This window comes from Cyrtonyx montezumae, unplaced genomic scaffold (genome assembly GCF_038088225.1).
Source record: "Cyrtonyx montezumae isolate F1298 unplaced genomic scaffold, pur_monq_1.0 scaffold_3, whole genome shotgun sequence".
Taxonomy (NCBI): domain Eukaryota; kingdom Metazoa; phylum Chordata; class Aves; order Galliformes; family Odontophoridae; genus Cyrtonyx; species Cyrtonyx montezumae.
The window spans coordinates 33,123,503-33,146,996 of NW_027072034.1; the positions used below are offsets into that span (position 1 = coordinate 33,123,503).

Here is a 23,494-nt window from a genome sequence, read left to right on the forward strand (position 1 = left end):
GTCTGTGCAGGTAAACTGCAGCCTCCTCCTCTGCTCTACGTGCGGACAGGGCCGGCCATGACAAGTGACAGCAGTGGGTGGAGGACCTAGGCTGGCCAACTGCCCCTCCTTCTTACAAGAGGAAAAGGCAGAGCATGTGAAGCAGGCTGAGCAGGCGCTGCGTGCCAGGGGGAGAAAGGAGGCTGGGAAACCTGCCCAAGGTGACACTGGCAAAAAAATATTGTGGCAAGGCCTGGCTGGCACAGGGAAAGAAAGGCACAGAGGGGATGAAGTGACCAGCAATTTATATCTCAGCTGAAAGCATGACTATACATACAAAAATAAAATTACAGAGATCAAATGAGTGGGCCTCAAATTTACCAAGTCACTTTTTATTTATTTACTTCTTTCCCTTTTAAGCCTTGTTAAATTCCTCTCAACATTCGTAAGGCCACAGTTGGAACACTGCACCCAGTTCTGGGCCCTTCAGTACAAGGGAAGATGGGCAGACTGGAGAGAGTTCAGTAGAGGGCCACCACAACGATGAGGGACCTGGAGCATCTCTGCTATGAGAAGAGGCTGTGAGATCCAGGACTCTTCAGCCTGGTGAAAAGGAAGCTCAGGGGGATCTCCACAAATACCCAAAAGATGGGTGCACAGAGGACACAGCCAGGCTCATCTCAGTGGTGCACAGTGCCACGATAGGATGTCATGGGCACAGACTGTCACACGGAGGCTCCCTCTGAACACCAGGAGCCCTTCTGTGCCCTGCCAGTGATGGAAGTACTGCCAGGCTGTGGGGCTTCCTCTGTGGGGGATCTCCAAAAGGATCTTGGCCATGGGCAGAAGCACCCTGCTGTGGGTGGCCCTGCTGGAACAGGGGCTGAGCCAGAGGGCCCTGCCAGCCCCAGCCATTCTGATTGTGTAAATTCCATTTTCTCTAAAAAATTACTTCAGAAAATACCTTTGTTCAGTATGGGGAAAAAAAAATCAACGCCGCAAGCACAGACCACATGTCAAGCCAGAAGCAGAAAGTTTGTTATATGACGAGAAAAATACAGTCTGAGAGCAGTTTCACTGGAGCTAAGATCTGTTTATAACTTGTTTGGTCACATAAGATAGAGACCATAAAGGTTTTAAAGACAGGAGGGAATAAGGGTGTTAAAATTTAACTCAAAAATATATTCGCCCTCGGAAATACAGCTTTTCAAAAAGGAAATCCATTATAGAGTAATTTACATCTGACTGACAAGATGATGATGATGACTCTATAATTATTAGGTCCAATCACTCAGATTATAATTTACCAGCAGACACACACAAACTACTCAATTCACAGCTAACATTTTCTTCAGTATGCACTGCACCCTTTCTAAAACAAGAGAGGAGGCAGACTATCTCTCTATCAGCAGCAAATAAAGCAACCGCCGACGGAGGAATTCAGGGACATCTGCGAGGGGCACATTTCCCTTCGTGCTCGTGCCAAACCCTTCCAGAGGACAGACGACAATCAGGGCTGTCACCAAAAGGTTTTTCTTTCATAACCGGACAGAAGCAGCTGCAAGGCAGGTACAGAGGTAGATCCATGTCTGTGCACACTTGATAAGTGAGTTCTTTATAAAAACCAATTGCTGAGGCTTTGATTTTCTTTGGTAGATTCATGCTGACTTACGCACAGTATTTAAAACCACCCTGTGCTGCCAAAGCACTATAAAGGCTGTGCACTTTAGTGTACAAGTAAGTGCATTTGGCATGACGCCACTATGTACAAAATCATTTTCATGCAGCTGCCAGCAGAAGGGAACTATATTCTTGGACCAGATGTTTTTGTTGTCAGTGCTGCCAAGCACGCCTGGAAACCTCACAGCTGAGCGGTGCTGCAGGAGTGAATTAACAATGAACAGAGCCACAAGATGCTTGTGTCCATCTATCAGGCAGGGTGACACAGCTCCTCATCCCCCCTCCTCCCCTTCTCAAGCAAGGAAGCTGCTGATAACCAGCTAATTATTATCTACACGAGAAGAAAACTCCCTCTGCCTCCATCGGGATAAATAAAAGCAATAAATGCTGGCAGAAAATATCACACCTAAGCTGCATTTACCCTTAGCTGGGCAGGTGAAAAAGAGACCATGATTAACAGCCAAGAAAATAGGACTGGAGCAAACATGGACAGCCCTAATATTACAGAACGGGTTTGTTTCTGCTGCTGGGCTGCAAACAAGCTTGTGATTATTAAACAGTATTTCATCTCAAAAATCGTAGCTGCTGTAGTATCTTTCTCTCCAGTTTAAAAACAAACATCCCCGATCCTAGCACAAGGCTCTCTCTTTTGAGCTAAGTCCCTGAGCCCCAGCTCACAGCAGAACAGGAGGACAGGAGCCTCCTCCACCCCACCCCCTTCCAGCTCTGCCACCAGCCTCTTGCATCACCCTTCCTGTAAAACCAGGGCTGCCAAAAGCCCCTGCCCCAAATCCCCCACCCCAGGCTGGCTCGAAGTCAATTCCAAAGCCTCTAAAAGAAACTCTGAGTCTGGGACATCCCACACAGAATCAAAAGCTTTACAGGGTAGAAGTGCACATCCACACGCACACTAAGAGGGGCTGTCCCTGTGGCGAGTGGGAGCACCGCATGCTGGGTGTTGTGGTGTAGATGGGTGGGTTGGTTGGTTAGTTATTCCATTTCCTGAGTGCTCCAAGTATTCAAAATGAAAGGCAGGCAGAAAGAGGATGTGTGCGCAGCAGGTCTGCTGGAGCTTTGGTCTCTTCTCCTCATCCCTCAGGCAGCTCAGTCTTGCGCAGCCTGCTCCTATACAGCACGCCCAGAGACAAAAAGCATCCTCACTGGCAAGCATCACGACACGATGGCTTATTGCATGGCTGCCTGCTGGTCCTCACACCAGAGGAATACACGCACATCTCTGCTGAGCCACTTCCCAAGCAGGAAGCTTCACGCCCTCATTCCCAGCACCTGCAGCCTTCAGATGTAGTCACCAGCTCACTCCTCCTCCTCATCTCCACTGTTAAAAAGTGACACTCAGCAACTTGGCTGCAAACAAATGTGTTTCACTGAAATCCTTCTCTACAGGAACAATCTGACCTCCTTGGAAAGACTATCATAGAATGGATTGAGCTGGAAGGGATCATAAAGACCACGCAGCCCCGACCTTTGCCATGAGCAGGGCTGCCCCCCTCCCAGCTCAGGCTGCCCAGGGCCCCCATCCAACCTGGCCTTGAGCGCCTCCAGAGATGGGGCACCACAGTTTCTCTGGGCACCCTGTGCCAGCACCTCACTGCCCTCTGAGTACAGAATTTCTTCCAAATACCTAATCAAAATCTCCTCCCTTTAAGTTTAAAACCATTCCCATTTGTCCCATCACTATCAGATTGTGTAAAAAGTCAGTCTCCCTCCTGTCTAGGAGCTCTCTTTATGTACTGGAGGGATGTGTCTTCTCAGCCCCCAGTGGCCACATCTGTAGCCCACTGACATCTGCACGGGAGCCGTGCTCAAGGCTAGCGTCTGGAACAGATGCAGAACAAATCTGAAAGTTGCATGTTTAAAAAGAAACAAAAACAGACGGCCTCTCTTGTCTGAATAAATAGCCTCCTTCTCAGGGACTTTTCCTTTAAAACAAAAGAAATGCTATCACCATAGGGTCTCTTGGGAAGATGATTCATAAGCAGGAAAAGGACTGTAATTCTATGCTTGGGGTACTCACCCTAACAGATATTACAACTTTTTACTATGCTAGTCCTGTAACACAATAAAGTGACAGTCTGAAAAATCTCTTTAATCACCCCGATTTCAGATCGAACAAAGAGCAATTAGCCCAGCCAAAACGCTGGGGGGTGGGGAGGGGGCCATTTACATCTGAACGAGGAAACCTGGATCGTGTGCAGAGCTTCGAAATTCAGAAGGATGTGCTTTAAGGCACTGGATTTGTTCAGAGCAGGGAAGTCTTGACAATGAAGCCGTGCACAAAGGAACCGACCGCAGCAAACGTGCCAGCTCCAGCTCCGCCACCAAGGAACGGAGCTGGGAGTCGGTTTGGAAACATTACTAAGCATCGCGGAAGGAGGAATCCCACACACAGCAATCAGATCTTTCCAATAGCCGGAGAGAGACAGCTAAGTGAAAGACCATGTGTTGTGGAGGTCAGCTTCTGCCAGACTACAGGCTTCCAAACAAAGCCCCTCGTGGCCAGAGGCTCCTCTCCTGCGGTGTCGTCGCTCCAACAGGAGCATGTGGAAATCCCAAAGCCCGATCGAAATGGAAAGCCTCATACAAAGCACTGGTTAAACTGCTTAAGCTTGTCTTTGCTGGTTTACTAAAAAATGGCACTTCGGCTGGCAGGAATTGGCAGAGTGAGGGGCAGGGGTGCAGAACAGGAAAAGGAAGAACAGGCAGGCTATTATGAAGCCAGCAAAACCATTAAAAGAAAAAGGAGAATTTTGAAGGTTGTGGGTGCTTTTTTTTCTTCTTCTTTTTCCTCCTTGTTTCGAAAATCTTTCTCCCCAAATCAGCCTCATCTGCAGTCTCCAAGCATCTAGAAATTTCTGCCAAAGTGATCAGCAGCAAAGAGCTCACACTTGGCTTTGAATCGCACCCATTATGCACTCCAAAGTTCACACACCAAGGAGAGAGATCGAAGAAAGTCGGAACTCTCTTTGGGTGAACACTGAGTCTCCGATCCAAAGCACAAGAAATGACGACAGTGCATGTGAGCTGCTTCAACAAGGCACTGTGGAAAAAAGGACATTGCCTCTTTTCATGACCCTATAAAACTTCCTCACTGAAAAGTAGGCTTGGCCGAGGGCAACTCTCCAACTCACTGGCAAACATCTTCAAAGCAACACATCCAGCTCAAGTTTTTTTTCATACAATACAGCCCTTATTCCCTCATCCCTTTGGTTCAAGCACGTTTCTCCAAAAGCTGTACCTAGCTGCAGTCACAACCTCACAACCCAGTTTTCACCACCACCACACAACGTTTCTGCAGCACCAACCTTCAAAATACGCGTGTACCACTCTGGTAACCTCAATGGCACATCCTGTTCCCTCCGGGAAGTGCTGGACACTCCAAAACTGTCCCTCTGCTGTTATAACCACAGCCCTACTCACCTTCACACCTGGAAGGGCTGCTCAGGCCCTGTCTGACCATTCATACTGTAAAGATGGTTAACAAACAAGGTTAAAAAAAGGGTGAAACTAGATTATCTGAATAGAAGTCTCCCAAAGCACCACTCAACACCAGTAAGTGTAAATTCAGAGGTCAGTGTTGCATTGCTGTGTATAGATTTCATAGGAAACTTCTGGCTCCTGTTGTCATACTGTAGGCAAATCACCTTCTCAATGTGAAGCCCTCTAGCGATGGCCAGAAGTACAGCAGTCACTTTTACTGAACAAGCACACAGATTTAGATAAAAAAAATAGACTGAGCAAGAAATCACTGTTCTCCAGACAATCAAGATGGCCATTTCTCAGGGAGGATGCAACAGCTTATGAAGTCATGCTAAATAGGGTGTTAGAAACTGTTATTAATTAAGACCCAGAAAAAAAATGTGGAAAACCCAGGAATGTAGGCTTGATACTAACCATCATTATCATTTTTTCCATCTCAAATACTGGAATCCAACTTTTCCATATATATTAAGCCTTAGCAGTAGGCACATACTATGCTGTCAACTAACCACACAGCTCCTGAACACTACTGAGTTCCCATAGCTATATTCATCATATGCATTAGCAAACTGCAGAGAAGACCAGTAAAAGAAGAAACATCTTCATTTTTCCCTTAGAAAAATTCCAACTGAATGCCAGCAAGTCTCAGCCACCCTCCAGATCTAGCACAGCCTCAGGGATGCTACTGTGTCAGAAGGTCTTTCTACGAAACTGTACAATGCTATGCCTAAATTCACTATTTATACTCTTCTGCTTTACCCACCAGCTGTAGGAAATTAAACTATAACAGATCTAACTGTATTGGCTTTTGCATCTCAGAGCAGCAAACTGCTAGGATGCATCATATGCAGCAATGTTAAAACAAGCCTTGTTTCCCACAGTGTACTGCTGTACCTCAGGATCACTTTACTATCAAAGAAATACACTTAAATCATATCTAACTAACACCTGGAAGAAGAAACAGCAATATCCAGTGAGTTAGCAGTAAGCATACACAGCAAGGGCAGACTGGGCTTTTCATTTTGTACTTAAAGCAAATGGGAGTCTTGCAGAGGTAGATCTGCTTTGACTACCTAGGTCAAGCTGTTCTTGCGTTGCTTCCTTTTGGCATTTGCCAGCAAAGGCACCATTAAACCCAGGATTAAGAAGATTCTTTGCCGGCAAATACAGAGCATGTCCGAGCTGTGGGTCACCAGCTCAGAGGCCGCTAGCATGCACGCTGCCTCAGTGCAGGTTTCTGGCACTACCATCAAGTCAAACTCACCACCCTGCGACTCTCTGCTCTAACATAATCCTGAATGCTGAATTCAGAATCACAACGAATGTTATGGAAGTGGTCCAACACAAAAAGTGAAGTCATTTCTGAGGCAAGCAAGGAGCCTAAAAATAGCCTGTTGCACAGCAGAAAGAAACAGAGGGTGGGGGAATCCCTGCAGAAGATCTTGGCTCTTCTTTCTCAAGCCCCCAGGTGTGCGGCACTGCAAACCCTCCCTCACAGCACTCGCAGGTGGCTGCGGAGGATGCAGTCAGGCCCTAGGGAAGACATCATGACCACCTTTCCTCCAGGCATTGCGAAGCCACAGCTGGGTGGGCACGGCTCCCACATGGCCCCGCAGCTGTAAGGAATCCTGGGCACCCTGCTCTGGGTGGCCCTCCTGGAGCAGGCATCAGGCCAGAGAAACCCAGAGGTCTCTGCCAGCTTCAGCCACCCTGTGGTTCTGTGAAGACCACGCTATCTGAATATTTATAAATATAAAACAAACTGTTCCTCCTTTCCCCCCTGAGAGTAGAAATCCATTCATTCATTTACAGGGGTGTTTGTTGTTTGTTTGTTTACATTTGTATGCACGGAGAAAGGGAAAGAGTTTCCAATTTATATGCTGATTCCTCCATTTCTACAGGAACAGTACAAATGACAGCATGCTAACAATTTGTGTTGCAAATCAAGGCTAGGTACACTTCCTAAATTGAAAAACACTTAACTCTTACAAAAAATATAGCTTTCTCTCACAGACAAAAAGAGAGGAAATTAAGTAAACGTTTGAGAAAGGGCTACCGAAGTAAAATAGGCCAGAGACAAAGAAACCCCTCCCTAGTGGTGCTGCCTTTGCTCACTGTTTCCAAAGCAGCAGTCAGCACGGCCTCTCTGTCTGCAGCCACAGCCTGGACAGGTTAGCACAGGGGAGCCAAGCAGGCAGCTGGGGTGCTCACTCCTCCTTCTGCCCGTGGTCTGTACACCCTGTTACATTTCCATTTGGTCAAATATTCCACATCAGAAAGCCATTTTTAATAGTCACGTGCATTCTCCTGTCTCGCTCTCACGTGCAAGTCCAGGGTGCTTTGCCAGGCTGGAAACAGTTACCTGAACGTACAGGGGCTGCTGCATTTACACTAGGATTTCCACTTAATTCTTACCAACTCACGTAAAACTAGAATCAAACACTGAAGTTCAGTTCAGGAAGAAAGAGCTATAGTGGAAAATATCCCTGCTCTGATGACAAACTGTAAAAACACCTCATCCATCCACCGACACGCAAAGAACTGAAAGTTCATTTCTGGAACTGACCTTGACACTTGGCAGAGGGAAAGGCCTCCTCCTGGAAAGTCATCCAGCGGAGCCCTGTGCATGCAACCAGGCTGCAGAACTCTCACCATGCCTTTTGCATCAATGGTGCTGGGTGAAGAAGCTAGCATTTTACCTCATGGGCACGATGCAAAATACAAGAGTAACGTGCTCCCTACACAGGAACAGCAGCTCCTTTTCCAGCTTTCTCTCTGTTCTCAGACAGATCTCTTTCAGATCAAAACATCTGAGAAGAAGAGCCTTACACGGAAGAGATAACTGGGAATCAGCACAAAAAGACACCCCATTGGCCAGATTCCCACCATCCTGCTTGAAGCAAGATCCTATGAAAAGAAAAAGCAAAGACTCTCCTGTCTTCGAACAATCAATCTGCAGTTTACTGGCAACACCTCTGCAGATTTATTTAGCAGCAGAAATCATTATCTGCCAGGGGAGACTACACAAAGCACACCCTGGGCTTTAATCCCTTCTGGATTAAACCTATCCAGAGGAATGTACACAAGCCCCTTACTGGAAAAGATGTTTCTAGGCTCAGGAGACAAAAAGCAGCTTCTAGACCGATCAGCTAAACTAGTTTGCACAGCATCTTCACGGCTCTTTTAACACTTAGCTCAGCCATGTGCTTCCTTTTGCGTATTTAAGAGACTGGGCATCAGGGGAGAGAATGCTTTCCTGTCAGGCACGAGGGGGGTGTTAATCACAGTTATAAGTCAGCTTGGAGTACAACGAATTCCCATGTCCTTGCACATTAGCACTTTCTGCCATAATCTCCAGTTTTAGGAGCTGGGTTTTAAGACCATATTTTGGCCAACAAGTCCCTACACATCACTCAAACTTTCTGTCTTGCAAAAGGAGTGCCGTTGAGGGACTCTGAGCAAACATTTCTCTCTCATTAAACATTAGAGAACAACATGGCTATTTTATGGTTATACACACACACATGTTAAAAACGGAGCACGAGAGAGGGATCACACGGGATAATCTCAAATGTACAATTCTATTTGCAGACCCGTGAACTAAAGACGGAATCAGAGGGAGATTTTTAAATGCTTGAGAGCAGTTTGCATGCACTACCCTGCGTGCATTCCTGTAGCTGCAGCATCCACTTGAAAGCCAAGCATTAGACCTTCCTCCTCAAAAAAGTTATCTACCTTCTCCTCCTGATTTACTGCAGAACAGTGGCCAGTCAGCTGATAATAGCCAGTGGCTGAGGTCTGCCTGCCATACCTGGCACACAGCATGTAAATTCCAGCTGCTCTCCTCTCTACGCGGCCTGCCAGCTTTCACATAACTCGTCGGGACTTCATATCTTTGGAATTTCTCCCTCGTTAAGCTTGGCCAAAGTTAGCCAGTGGACCTGAACAGCACTGGGTGGAAAAGCAGACAAGGAGGAACACATGCTATCACCGAGAAGCCTCATTTCCTTCGGAAGTCGAGATAAAAATGCGGAATGTCACAGCAGAAACAAGAGGGAGCCCCCAGGCAGGTGGGGTTGATGAAACTACAATTAAACACAGTCAGGAAAGATTACATTTCAAGGAGCTATATCCCCTTTAACATAAACAGAAAATTAATTCTGTCTTTGATCCTAACACCAAAATGCAAAGCTCACCCTTGAAAGACGGGAGCTGGAGCTGTGCTCCCACCCGCCTATGCAGGCAGTAGAAATCTGCCGCAGAGCCCACTTCAGCCTGGGTACTTGCTAAAATTAAAGCACAGTGCTCTGTCACAGCTCTCACTGGGTTTTATTTCAGCCCAGACTGACAAGAGCACACATGTTCTAACAGTGCATTGACAGAGTTGTCTTGTTTCCCCTGAGCAGACAGTGTGTCTGATTCACCGGCGGTAAACTGAGCCGTGCTGCATATCTGACAGAAAATATCCCAAATGTAGCCCATGCTTTTTGCTGATCTGCACACAAAACGGTTCTGTTTCCCAACAGAAGCTGACCCCCCTCAGACAGTTCCAACACACACTTGGTATCACAGCCAGGCAGCAGATCCCTCAGCAGAGCCTGCTTGCAGCAGTACTCAGCTTTATGGCAACACAGAACAGCTGTGACCAAGGGTTGGATATTGTGGTTGTGAAAACAGCCGTGTGCTGCCACACTGAGCCTTCACCATGGCTGATGTTAGGGCCAACCTAGGTTTCCTTCCCACGGATGCCAGCAGTCATTCCTTTAATGGAATTCACGCTGCCATTTGTGGCATCCTTGTCACTGCCAGTACAGCAGGTATCCGTGTGGCTGCAGGCCTGCAGTTAAACTGCATTGTCAGTGTTGCTTGGATTGATAAACAACAGCCAAAAACTGGATTGCTAGCACCCGTCCCGCTCACTGTAGGGATAGCAGCAGACCATCAGCAGCCCTTCCATTCTCTGCTTCAGAATGCTGGGGCAGTTGCACCAAAAGAGCAAAGGAAAAAGTGTTAAGGAACAAGTCCAGACTTGTCTGAAGTGCTCCAGACTTGCTGAGAAACCTTTACACACAGCTGCACTGCCACCCATCTGACAGTGGAAGTCAGCTGCAGATGGCACAGCATGGGGCACCATGCTTCAGGTACACAGACAAGTGCTCTAACTCACTGATCAACAGTAACAGACCTCCATGGCACAGCTCAGCTAGCACAGCTCAGCTAAGGGCTACACCCTGACCACCACCAGCTGTGCTAAGAGCCAACACAGCATTTTTTGCATCTTCTTCATACAGCAGCCCAATAGGAAAGCTACTAAATGAGCCAAGCTAAGTTCTCACAGTCAAAGCTCTTTGGCTGTTAACAGGTAATAGATGCTGGTGAGGCAGCAGTGGCACCCTCAAGGATCTTTATGGCAGAAGGAAAACATCTGTTTCTTCCAGCCTTGAAACAGGTTCCAAAACAAGCATGTTAAAATATAGAGGGAGATCCACCCGCAAGGACAGCTGGCAACAGACCACGCATGCAGTCTTTTGCTAAGGTGGAAATCTTATACTAAGAAACTATGTGCTGGAAAAAGCAAGTAGAGCAACACACGTGTATGAACATTTCACATCTCTCTTCCCTTCTGCTGCCAATTTTCCACCCAACCGCGCAGTATCAGTGTGAAGTTGCCCATTACTGGAGCAGTCAAGCTAGATGCTCTCTCCACTCAAACCATGTTGTGTATGGTTTTCCAAACTGCTGAACAGCCCCACTTCAAGAAGCACGTTCAGCCTCCCTCTTGTAACGGCACCACATCTTATACCCCCCACTTCCCAATTAAGCTTCTCCAGCCTGAAAGTCTCATCAACCACCTTGGATGAGCAGAGTGGAAGTTTGCCCCCTGTACAACCCAATGCCAGCACTGCTCCATGAAAGTTTACTGGATTATGTCCAAAAATACTCTTTGCAGCTGCAAAATGACCGCCACAGTGCCTGCAAGACTATCGTAGCTCTACTCAACCTTCCTCCAAACCAAGTATTACAGCTCAAAGGATCACACTGTTCAGCTTCATTTCCCTCTGATCTGCAATAGAAAGTTACCAGTTTTGTTTTGTTTTTTAAATATAAACTTAATTTCCAGAAGAGATCAAAGGTTAATCAGCTCCAGGAGGGACTAGACAGTAGGGCTGTACACACTGTAAATACATTTCCTATTCATTCATTTTCCACAGAATAGTTATTTGCTGTGCCAGGTAACTGTTTTGCCAAAGACTGCAGAATTCTGTACCTACCAGTAGTGAGCAAGTTCACATCTAAGGGAGACACAAGCAGAGCAGTAGCACTCCCCACGGGAATGACCCGTGTTTTTAGGTTTTCAACCAATCCATATGAAGACCAAAAGGCTTTGGCAACTCTGCTGGCTTCAGATCTGCTTTGGCTAACCTAGAAACCTGCACAGCCATGGAAGGATATGCTAGTGCTATAAGGAAGCTGCTCTAAGTCAGGGAAATCAGGATAGGAACACGGAACACTTTTACCGTCTGTAGTCTTTCCACAGATCACTTTTGGGGTGCCCAAATGCAAAGGATAGAGAGTCCATAATGTCACAGTTTGTAACCTTGTATGGACCATGAGACAGAGACCGAGGAGACTCAAAGTGACTTATCTACCATAACCACGCAGCAGAGCTGGGAAGGCAACAATGAATAATTCTGGTAACCTCCCCTACCTCGGTACAGCAGATGAGACAGACATACTTCTGTGCAGGCCTGGAGGTTTTGGTTTGGGGTTTTTCATTGTTCTGTATACCACGTACAGAAAGGGCAAGACAGGCAAGCACTAAAAGCAATGCAGCCCCTTTCATAAATCAGCAGGATACAGTACCCAGTTGTTTACTTAGCATAATCTTACACAGACTAGACTGGACAAGTCATGAAACACTGGGCACAAGAGCTGAGAAATGCTGCTATTAAAAAGGCATGCGGAAAACTTTCCCAGAGGATGCCAAGAGCATGTGTGGGAAGAGGTAGGAGGAAGAAGCAGCAGCGTCAGGGGTTATAACAAACAGAGAAAAAGTGATTTGTGTTTTTTCCTCAAAATTTGCTATGCAAGATTTCAAACAGAAATGCATCTCTGGAAGTGGAACACAGGACTGACACCGGAAACAACCGTGCAGCTGCAAATAAGGTCTCCAAAAGAGTCAAGCTGCATGTTTAAGACAGAATGCTAACGAGCTCAGATGCATACAAATTTGCCAAGTAAGCTTTTCTAAGGTTTTAAATGGTTTGGGGTTTTTGGTTTTTTTTGTTGGTTTTTTTTTTTTGCTTCACAAAGAAAAAGGATTCTTCTAACAAACCAGTGGCTGCTGCCAAATCTCACAGCATACTTGTGTTGCATCTGTGATAACATCAGTCATGGCTCACTTGGTGTGCTACAGAGCTGAACAACGGTACGGAGCAAGCAGCCCGTGGAAACCCAGCAGCATGGGCAGGGAGTAACTTTTGGGAAGGGGTCAACGCTGACTCAACAGAGACTTTTCCAAAGCACTGCCCCATAAGGAACAGTCACATAAAATGATTTAAGACAGACTGCGAGAATTTGTCAAATAATGCCTCCCCACCAACACGTGTGCAGCCTGAGATTCAGCCTATATACATACAGTTTGGAAAATAATTTTTCAAGTGCGTATACGCTGATAGCTCATTCAACAATAAAACAGCTTTCAACTGATGAAGACTGGTGTTTTGTTGTTAATTGCTCTATGCTCCAGTGACATTTTTTCACCCTTACATGTGCTCTAGCTTCACTCTCAGAAAGCAAAAACACCATCTACGTGCATGCCATACTATAAGAAGCCTTGCAGGCCTTTAGGTCTTCTGTTGCTTGCTTGAATGCTGTAGATCTGTGGATTTATACAAATCTACATGATTTTACAGAGCATTCTTTAATTTGTTTTGAGAAAAGTGGAATAGACAGTGAAGCTGCACGTCAACATCCCCCACCATTTCAGGCAGCAGTACTGACGAGTCATAATACATTCAAAGATCAAGCTGATATCTTCAGCCCACCTCCTCTTTTCTCATCCTTACCACCATTCTTCTCAAAATTAAAATCTGAATAGAAAACCACAAGAAAAGCTGGGAAGGATAAAGAGTATTTCCAAAACACCATGTACATTTTGAGCTATAATGTTTCTTCCAGCATCGCTAGTTGGAGGTTAACACTACCTCATTTTCTTTCTGCCAACCAAAACTTTCTAGGGGAAGTCTTCACTTTGACCTGGACATTCCTTCTGTTCAGGTCATCAAAGCTTTACAGAGCTGATGTACCCTTGGTGATCCTGAGCAATGCAGGAATGGCAGAATTGGGCCCTGGAAACTGAAAATGTGAGGCGTGCCTATACAGCTTGCCAACACATTAGGCTTTCTAATTTTTTAAGTGTTTGGCAAAGCGAGCTCTGGATCAGAGGTACCTAAGAAGAAAGAAAGTCTTGTGTGTGTTCTTAGCACCAGTTAAACAAAACAATCAGATATCATCCACAGCACCATTTAAGCATTAAACACTGCCAGCAATACATATACAGAGGCACAAAGTGCCTACAGCCTCAGTAGCTGCTCATAAAAAAAATGACTATTTTAGTTTCTCAGGAGTTTCCATTCCAGCCTCTTTTCCCACATTTATGCAATTAGTTACCATTAGTTCACAAGAGCAGTACAAGCAAATATAGCTGTGAAAGCAAGCAGCGAAGGTCCCTATGTTCTCTGCTCTTGACTGTCTGCATAAGTTGCAGTGAGCTAACATGATGATGGAGCTGCTTTAAACGTGATCTGCCAGTAAAAGAGATGCTCAGGAAACCATTCCTTGAGGAAGCCAAGCCATGGCTGGATGGCACGGTCATCTTTGTCAGCAACACTAATTTCAGCTCCTTCTTCCCGTTCTCCTCCACGGCCATCAGTGGCTCTTTCCCAATCTCATGCCACATTCATTCGACTGTGTGCTAAACTAGAACAGCAAACTCATCCATGTTATAAGTAACTATAGGAAGGGAAAAATGAGGGAATTTTAAGTGGAACCAGGACCTCCTCAGTGATGGAGGTCACTGCCTGGCCCCGAGGCCTTGGTGCCAGCACAAATACAGGGATGCAGATAGGGAGCCAAGCACTAATGGCAGCAGGAGTGGTCAGGATAATCCTATGGGAACATCATCCACACCTGGTGTTAAAAAGTGGAGGTGACTTAGCATGACTTGGAAGAATTTACACCACATTTTTGGCCTCCACAGGCTCGTTACTTTGAAGTAAAAACACATGAGCTCCACTTGTAGGAACGACGACACTTTTACACTGCGTGGGGCTAACATCTCCCAATCCTCCCTCTGACTGCCATGCATCGCCTAAAAAAGAATGAGCTTGTGAGGTAGAAGATAGTGCCAATACACAACTTTAAAAACCAGCCAAAAATCGCAGAAAGTTTCAAAACAAAAGCCACCTCCTGCAACATGAGCTCAGCCTCACTATATGCAGCATTCTTCAATTGTTTGCCTTCTGCTGTGCAACTTCTCCATTACAACTGTTTGTGATTAATATATGCTATTAAAAACAGAGAGTGTGCAGTACAGCCAGGCTTACTGTTATGGAAGAAACCTTCGCTGTTACAGTCCAGCAAGCCGCCCTACTTCACACTGCTGCACAAATGGAAACATTTGCTGAGCAAAGACCATTCACTTTATGTCAGTGCACCTTGGTCCTTCTCTGTTTTGTCTACACGTTAACTGCAGAAAAATAGCACTGCCTCTTGAGATGGAAGCCTTTGAAAATTTCCAGCTGAACATCAATTTTTATCAGGCCATCTTACAAAGCAAGAATGTCTTGCTCTTGGCAGACACAATAGCTTCAGTCAGAGATCAGCAGTCACACTGCTCAACGATCACAGAGAGATCGAGAGATAGGAATCAGGTCCTATCAGTTGACCCATCCCTGCCTTCTTGTTTTCCTCCTTATCCTGCCTGCTCACCCATCACACCTCGGCCATTTGCCATGCAGCTTCTGTCCAAGTCCATTCTGACTTGCTGGGGCCTGTGCACACACTATCAAAACAGATAACTTTTTGCAGCAATACCCTTGTTAGGAGCTTTTTGCTTAATATAACCAGCTCACCAAGGACCCCTGCTCTATGCAACATCTGCACACTAACCTACTTTTTCCCCTAACATGTATGCAAGAGTGGGGAGTTTAGAAAATTTAGATGCTTGGCTTCAGGATGAACTTCAAAAAGTGCAGTATCGGTCAAGCACTGTGGATATGGCACAACAGGATTTAATTCAATTTTAAATCTCAAGCCATTGTTGAGGACGTAACTTGGTAAAACACAACTGGAATAAACAGGGAAAATCCATGCTTATTCTGGTCTGTTTTGAAGACTTAATTTAAACTGATTGCTTTTTGAACAGTATAAACTACGAGGCAGCTAAGGATTCAAGTATGGATATATATTTCTTCTTTCTGTGGCTGGGTTAATTTCCCATCTTTCTCATCTAAAGCTCCACAGTAGATCCCCCAGGGTGAGTTACAACTACTACTTTACACTGCTGAATTCTGCCAGCAATCTGCTCATCATTCCTGCAGATGTTTCTGCTTTCAGGCTTCTGGGAACTTTATTGGACCCATTTCCTTTGAATAAATGTACGCCCTTTTTAGGCTGCAAATGTACCAGGGGAACTACTGTCAAGCAGCCTCCTCACCTTCTTTTTTGGGAAGGCAGACACAAGATGCTACATTTAAAAAGTAAAAAAAGTAGGAAGTGGGGAATGTGCCTTTCCTCCCCGCTCCTGAGAAGTTTCAGATAACAGAGGGCTACATGTGCTCCTAGGAACAGCCACGGCAATTTGTGAAAGGCCAGAGGCCCCTACACACAAACACACAGAAACCTCATAATGGGCAGATGGACTCAAGAGGTCAGGCCTTGCAAACAGAAAGCAAATGTTCACTTGCAAGGACCGTGCCTTTCCACACAAACCTGAGGTAAACCGCATGCCATCTCTTGCTGTTGAATTGTACTCACATTACTAACAAAGCAGAACGTTTCTCTACTCACCTCGGTAACGTCCATGACTTTGATGGCTGCCAACTGGCCCGTTTTGACATGTCGACCCTGAAAAGAGAGAGAGGCATGAGCACCAGCGTTTCACCAATCCCTTGAGCATTCACAGAGCAAAGCATTTGGAGGGCTCCAGCTGCTGGGTTTTGCCCAGCTGTGCTGGACTCTTCTGCTATTTCATGTAAAAACAACAAACACGCTAGATAGCTAAAGATGAGAGATTCCTTTTCAAATGTTCTTAAGGAAATCTTAGAACCCACTCTTTATCTCCACATTAAGAGGATGAACATTAAGAGTAAGCACGGACATTCCATTTGCTTCTTTCCTTTGTTCTTCAGCAAAGCTCATAGTCAGCATGGAGCATTTATTGAGACACCAGAATGTTAAGCTCCATACATCACGTATCCTATTGGTAAGCATCATGCCTGCTAACTGGGTGCTATTCTACTGGATAAATGCAAACAAACTGGGTGACCAAAAAAGTACATTTGTCTTTGCTTTGGTCTTCACTATTAAATAAAAATAAAAACAAGAAATGGTGGAGCTTCTTCAAGTGTTCTATCAGACCTGCAGGGCTCTCTTCACCAGTCTCCTGATGAAGACATCTCCCTTCAGCTACACCACCATAAGGGTATGGTTCCTCAGTACAGCTTGAGCTGAATTAATAGATCCCAGCTACTGCAGTGGGGAGCTCCTTCCCTTGCCTCCCTCCCTCCTCCTGTCACATATTTCTCCCATGAGCATCAAGCTCATTCTGGCACTCATCAGATCATATGATAAGCTGATTTAGATCACTAAAATGGCAGAAAGTTAATACAGAAAAAGCAAACTGCGGGGCAGGGAGGAGGAGGGATGCAGATCAGGAAATTAAATGGGCTTGCTCTGCAAGCAGAGCAGAGCCAGAGCTGGCACAGGGCAGACCACGTGGCGGGGAGACAGGAGCACAACGGCCCCCGTCCAGCTCTGCTGAGCTGGCACTCAGCACAGCTGACTTGTGACAAAAAACATTTTTTTCTGGTACATTTTTGCAGAGACTGGGGCCACACCAATTAACTATTCCTTTTCTTTTTCTTCTAACAGGCATTTAGCAATGGTTCCAGCCCTCCACACTAAGTCTGTTTGAGGATGTCCAGCTCTACAGTCCAACAGTGCTTTACATACTCAAGATTGGCACCCCAGAACAACAGCACGGCAAACCACCAGTCCCTTTGGAGAAATCTCAGCCCCTTCACACTTTGCCATGCCCTCTGCAGAGGAAATGACCAGGTATTTCTGCTGCATGACAAAGGACTCAGATGAAACGCTGCAGAATTCACAGCCTCCAGCTTCTTTTACAACTTGCACTGTGCTGCTCTCTCCCCTCATTAAAACCATCCACGTGTTTTCTATAAATAAATTACTGTACTCGGGATTCTGCCTGCTCTGTAAAGTCTCGTTATTACATGCATTTCTTTTTACAGTTTGGTCTCAAGCTAAGTTGGATTTCGAAACAAAATTAGGGTCATAACATACATGTGATGGCCAAGACTGACCTCACTTTGACCCTGCTACTTCTCGAGGCTTTCGGCAAGCCTTGGGGGATCTGCAACTCCAACATCCCACCCTGGACCTCTGCCTAATGACAAAAGCTGTGGTGGTCTTGCTGAGTTTTACCATGCTGGCAAGGGATGAGGAGAAAATGCCTTACACTGAGCTGGAAAGATGCCTCCTCTCTTAGCTCTGCCCTTGCTCTTCACTACTCTGTGCAGAGTATTAAAAAGTCCACGTACACAGGCAAGTTTGAGGTACAAACAGAACATGCTAAAGCTCAGAGATGTCCTTGTTCCTCTCCTAGGGAGGACTAAAGAAGAGGAAACTTTATAAGAAAACAGTGAAACACGGTTTGCCAGACTGCAAAAGTGGCACACAAGAAGAAGGAAGGAGCAAGAAATCTCCAGGGTGCCACTTATTTTATGAGGAAGAAAACGTTTGCTTTATTTGTCATTTTAAGCCTATGAATTACTGCTGGGCTTACTATTTCCAGACAGGAGCCTGAAACCTCCCAGCACTCAGCTTCCCAGCTTTCTCCAGACAACATTCCTCCCTGCAAGGCTGTCCCACTCTGATGGGCCATCCCCCAGCCCCACCAACACTCTCCCAGCTTCCAGCATCCCACCAGTGCCTCCGCTCCTCCCGAGTGAACCCAGAGCGTGGCCATCACTCGTGCTTCACTTCACTGCCTCAGCAGCAGGGAGGGGAAAAGCCTCCCCGTGGCCTCCTGAGGGACTGGAAAGCAGGGGAATTGCAGACTGTGGGAAACGTGGGCTTCTCAGTATCCCAGGCCAAATTTAAAGCCTGGTCATTTCAGAATATTGTTAAAAATTACTCCAGATACCCTTTTCACAACGTATGGAGCATTCATACTCTAAGCATCCACGACAGAAATTGAGGGGGTGAGGGGAGCATGACAAATCGATTTATATGTGAGAAAAGCACATTTTCAAGTCACATTCTTTTTATTAAGAACATTTTTAGAGAGAGAAAGAAAAACAACAATCACAGGCACAGCATATAAGCAGGAGCAGAGTTTTTGTTTGTTTGTTTATCTGCTTCACAGCTCTGCTCAAGAACAGACTTGTCAAACTATTAGCATGCTGGTATAATTTTGCTTGCAAGATAAAATGGCTAAGTAAGCCTGGTTTGGAAACCGGTATTTGGACAGTAATAGCTGGCTTTCGCTTTGTAAAACTTTGTCCGCATTAACAATAAAAATAATAAATAAATTCCTCATTGGCTGAATACACCAAAGAGGAGACATCCTCGGGACTTGATGTCCAGGGGTTAGAACTTAGTCAAAGCCATCTCCCTGAGCACCTTATGGTGGTGGCAGGCACCAGGGCCTGGCCATGCATCATCTCAGTGATACAGACAGCCAATCTGCCAGCAGGACAACATTTGGTGCTGTGAGGCCCTGGCCCCAGAGCAGCCTGGATCCACATATCCCCTCGATGGGGACGATGCCAAATGAGGTTGGCAACTCTGCCTATGATAGAATGGATGATCTCTGAGATCCCTCCTAACCCAAGGCCTTCTATGTTGGCACTGCCAGCTGAGCAGGCCACCAGCCTCATGGCTAGGAGCATACTGATGCACTCCATTCATTCAGGCCATCTTAGGAAGCTTAATAGCCAGAATTTCCTAACTGCTTGATGGGTTGTTTTTTTGTTGTTTTTTTTAAACATGCCCTCCCCTCGCTCCCTTCCCTCTTTCCTTCCATCTATTCATAATAAAGCACTTGCTTATCCTCCCGAGGAAGGAATGTAAAGATATTTTTACAACAACTACTGCTTCTTTCTATTTATAAATGATCTGGGCAAACACAGAGCTGGGATGAGCAAGTCAATGGAGCTGAGTTCACTGACCCCAAATCTTGTCCTGTGTCTTCTCATGGGGGTTACAGAATTTTCATTTACATGCAGAGGATTTTGAAACACAGCTCTTCTTCTCATCAACACTGCAACATTTAACTGGATGTCAGACTGGATCCACTACTTACATTCCCAGACACATTTGATAGCGATGTGCTGTTTATTTCTCAACTCAGTGGGCTTCCTGCATGTTGAAAAGCAGGGGGGACAAGGGGAATCCTTGGTGGACTGCCAGGATCTGCAGAACATTATGAATTCCAAGCCTACCCACATTCTCCCAGTCAGTTAATACACCTACTTCTTGCCTTCACACATCATTACTGTATTGTTTGAGGAAGGTTAGAAGTGAAGTAGTGTAATATGCTCTTATAGGTGGCTTTTTTCCTCTCAGATGCCTTAATGCTATGAAAGAACTATGCAGATGAAACACAAAGGAAACTATATCAGCTCATTTACTGGCTCCCCCTTCTAATTAACCAAGACACATATTCCACAGTAATGCAGTTCTCCTATTAACACAACCTCTTGCCTGAGTATTAATGTGCCTTTTGGGGGACTGCTCCTGGAAATCTGCTCCCCATCTGAATGATATGGAAGTAGAATGTGGAGCAACATCACAACTTTGGAAGAAGACAGTATACGTAACTCATTAACTAGTAAACTTGGATAACCCTTTGCGCTATGAACCACTAGGTCTTTGGAAACCTTTCTAACCTTTCATTAGGTGACAAATAGGAAGAGACAAGCAAGATGAAAAAAACCCTACTAATTCACATTTCAGTTGCTACGACGCATGCATATGCAGCAGGCCAGATTTAAACATGTTAGCTAGTAAAAACATACAGCTCCACCACCTCTAAGCACAATGCCCCCATGCCAAAATTAACTTTTCAATTTATTTCTCACTTGGTTGAGTCTAAGCTCCTACCCGCCTCAGGCAATAGGCCATGAAGCAATGCTTTGCTATTAGGCTGCACACCCTGGTGCAGTGAATGATACCGTGTTGTTCCAACACATGTTTACAACCAGCTCTTTTTGTCACTCGCCAGCACAGGCAGTTTCACAGCAACCAGCTCTGTGCTGTGAACACCCAGGCTCTGTGAAGCACCTCTTCCCACTCTCAAAAAAAGACTAGGTCTGCCCTATGAAAAACAGCAAGAGATGCTTGCAGAGAATAGAGAGTACACATTTTAATGGGGGAAAAAAGAAAACAAAAACAAAAACTGAACAGAACAAAGCAAAATCTTCACTTAAAAAAATAAAACATTAAGCAAGAAGCCTACCTCATTGCATTTGTAGCCAAACTAATGCTTTTCTGATAAAGCCTTTTGCAACCTAAATAATTACAGGCTCCAGCTATAGAGATAGATCTGTGAAAAAGAGATAAAGTTTGTCTGGCACAGAAGCTCCTTCTACAATGAAAATCAGCAAACAACCTCAGTACAAAGACCTGGCACGCCACCGCAGAAATGCACAAGAGTTAAAAAAAAGGCCAAAATCAATGTTCCTTTTTTCCTGTTAGATGACTTCTAAGCCCAAACCAACCAGAAGCTATTAAAAGACTTCCACTGTTTAAGTCAAAAGACAGGACAAGGTTCTGTGTTTTCCCTCTGTCTAGCACTCAACATCAAATGCCTGGAAAGCAAAATAGAAAACACCACCCCCTCTATCCCTCTCTAGATATCCACAGGCTCCCTAGCAGTCTGTTGAAGAAATAATGACCATTTACTCATTCACTGTACTACATTCTGTAAAGTATGAAAGACGCAGTTACTATCAGTTCCGTACTTCCAGGAACGCAGGAAAAAGATGCAACACTATAAAACAGGGTAAAAAAAAGAGAGCCCTATGTACTTTTTATTTCAATTACTAGTTTTGTGGTAGTTTTCCCACCCCCAAAGCTGCTGGATGTACATTACCACAGGCACTTCCTTCTCCCAACAGCTCATTGCCTAAATAGGCAAAAAGGAAAGAAAAGAAGAAAACGGATGGTGGGAAAACCATGGCAGAGAGCCATCCTCTGACTTTCCCAGGATCACAGCAGGTCAGTGGCAGAGCTCAGAGTCACGATGCATACCAGAACCCTGCCTGACAGGCCACCTCAACCCCTAGCCACCAAGAAACACAGTTTTGTGCCCAAGCCTGACATTTATGCCCATTTTGGTTGTTGGCCACTGGGACACCTACTAGCTGACTGGGCACTAGGTGAATAAATGCTTGAGTTAGCTCGTTTGAGGCCCTGGCCTGGGAAACACCCTCTTGAAGAACAGTTCTGCCTTCCCTCCTCCCAACCACTGCCTGGATTCAGTGACCTTCACCAAACATGCAGTCACCGCTCTTCTCCTACAAGGGAGTCCCTTCCCTCCACCCTCTCTAAAAAAGAACTGCCATCTACTTCTCTGTCTCTAACTTTATTATTCCTTGGTTTTAAACGTATCGCAGTAACTTAGTTGGGTCAATATTGAAAGACACCAACAAAACAAATAAAAAAGAAAACTCAAACTCTCTATAACAAAGAAAAGAATGAAAACATGGAGCAGAGGAATACCTCCCACACAGACACAGCTGGCTCAGAGGACCTCTGTCTTCCTCTGGAAACATCAGTTAAAACCTGCTGCTTCCAGCACTCAGAACAGTTCTTCACCCCACCTTAAGGCTTCAGCATTCAGTAAATCCACCCTGCCTAACATTGATTTCTCTTCCCTAGCCTCCCCTGCAACAGCCTCTTTCATGCTGACCAATTTATTTCTGTAAGTACAACTGAAAACAAGCCTGTAAGCAGGAACATGAAGAGAATAACTGAAATCGAAATGACAGAACACATACATGTAGGTACAGACACGGGCTAGAGATGCACATGCTCTTTTATTTCGCACCCGGCCAGCCACTTTCATCACCAAACATCCTACAGCTGGGCTGGAGCTGGTCACACTGATGGGGATGACAGCAGGTCCGTGTGCAAGTCCACCTCTGTGAGCACTAGCTGCCCCGAGGCCTCTTCTCCTTGTTTGTTTTTAAAATGAATTCATATCGACATTGAAGTCATCGCTGCTGGACGGGCAAATATGAGCTTTCTGACCGAAGGGAGCAATTTACACCTTGTGACTGAGGCCCCGTGCCAAGCCCAACAGGCCTGGGCCTGATTCTCCCAGCACAGCACTGAGAAACTGCTGAGGGAGCTCCTCAGGCGGTGCTGCAGGAGGTGACAGCCTCCCAGACACAGCTCCCAAGGAGCACCAATGCAGCCATGCAAACATTTACCTGCCTTTTTCAAGGCTTGCTATTTGGTTCCACTACGGATTGTAGGATAAAAGCACAAGAGTTGAATCCTTAGGTTCAAGAGAAGCGGACCCAAAAATCAACTTCTCTTTGGCTCTTTCAGGGGATTACTTCGGAAGGTACAAAACCTCATGATAAAGGCTGAAAAAAGAAGAGGCGTGAGGGAAAGGGAAAAAGGAGAAAGATTGGCTCTACATTTTCATTTCCATTTTTAATATGGTTTTGCTGTTGCTTGTCTGGCCTGCTCAAAAAGGAGGAATCCATCATAGCACAGCATCCAGTATCCCCACCAAGAGGTCTCTGCCTCGCTGCAGCTAAGATGCTACAAATGCTCCTTATGGATAGGATTTGAAACTCTAATTGGCCAGCTTAACTTTAAAGAGGGGCAAGGGAAAGGAGAACTATTTTCATTTATGCTACCCAGTGGAACAATACAGCCAAACAGAGCAGGCAAGTTAAGACTGTGTAATGGGGTTTGTTTCAACACAGCTAAAATAAAATTAAAAAAGTCACATCCACAAACTTTAAAAAAATTCCAGAGCATTGGCACTGAAGGGGAAAAGTTAACAAACTCT

At 45.5% G+C, this 23,494-nt stretch overlaps 1 protein-coding gene across 7 annotated transcripts in view; it reads right to left on the reverse strand.

Moving 5' to 3' along the window:
• Positions 1-23,494, reverse strand: part of MAP4K4 (mitogen-activated protein kinase kinase kinase kinase 4) — a 143,166-nt gene that overhangs the window by 64,596 nt on the left and 55,076 nt on the right. For all 7 annotated transcript variants that reach the window (XM_065741135.1, XM_065741131.1, XM_065741134.1 and 4 more), the window contains exon 3: positions 16,231-16,287. In XM_065741135.1, the coding sequence (XP_065597207.1) occupies positions 16,231-16,287 (57 nt within the window). The remainder of the gene's footprint in view (positions 1-16,230; positions 16,288-23,494) is intronic.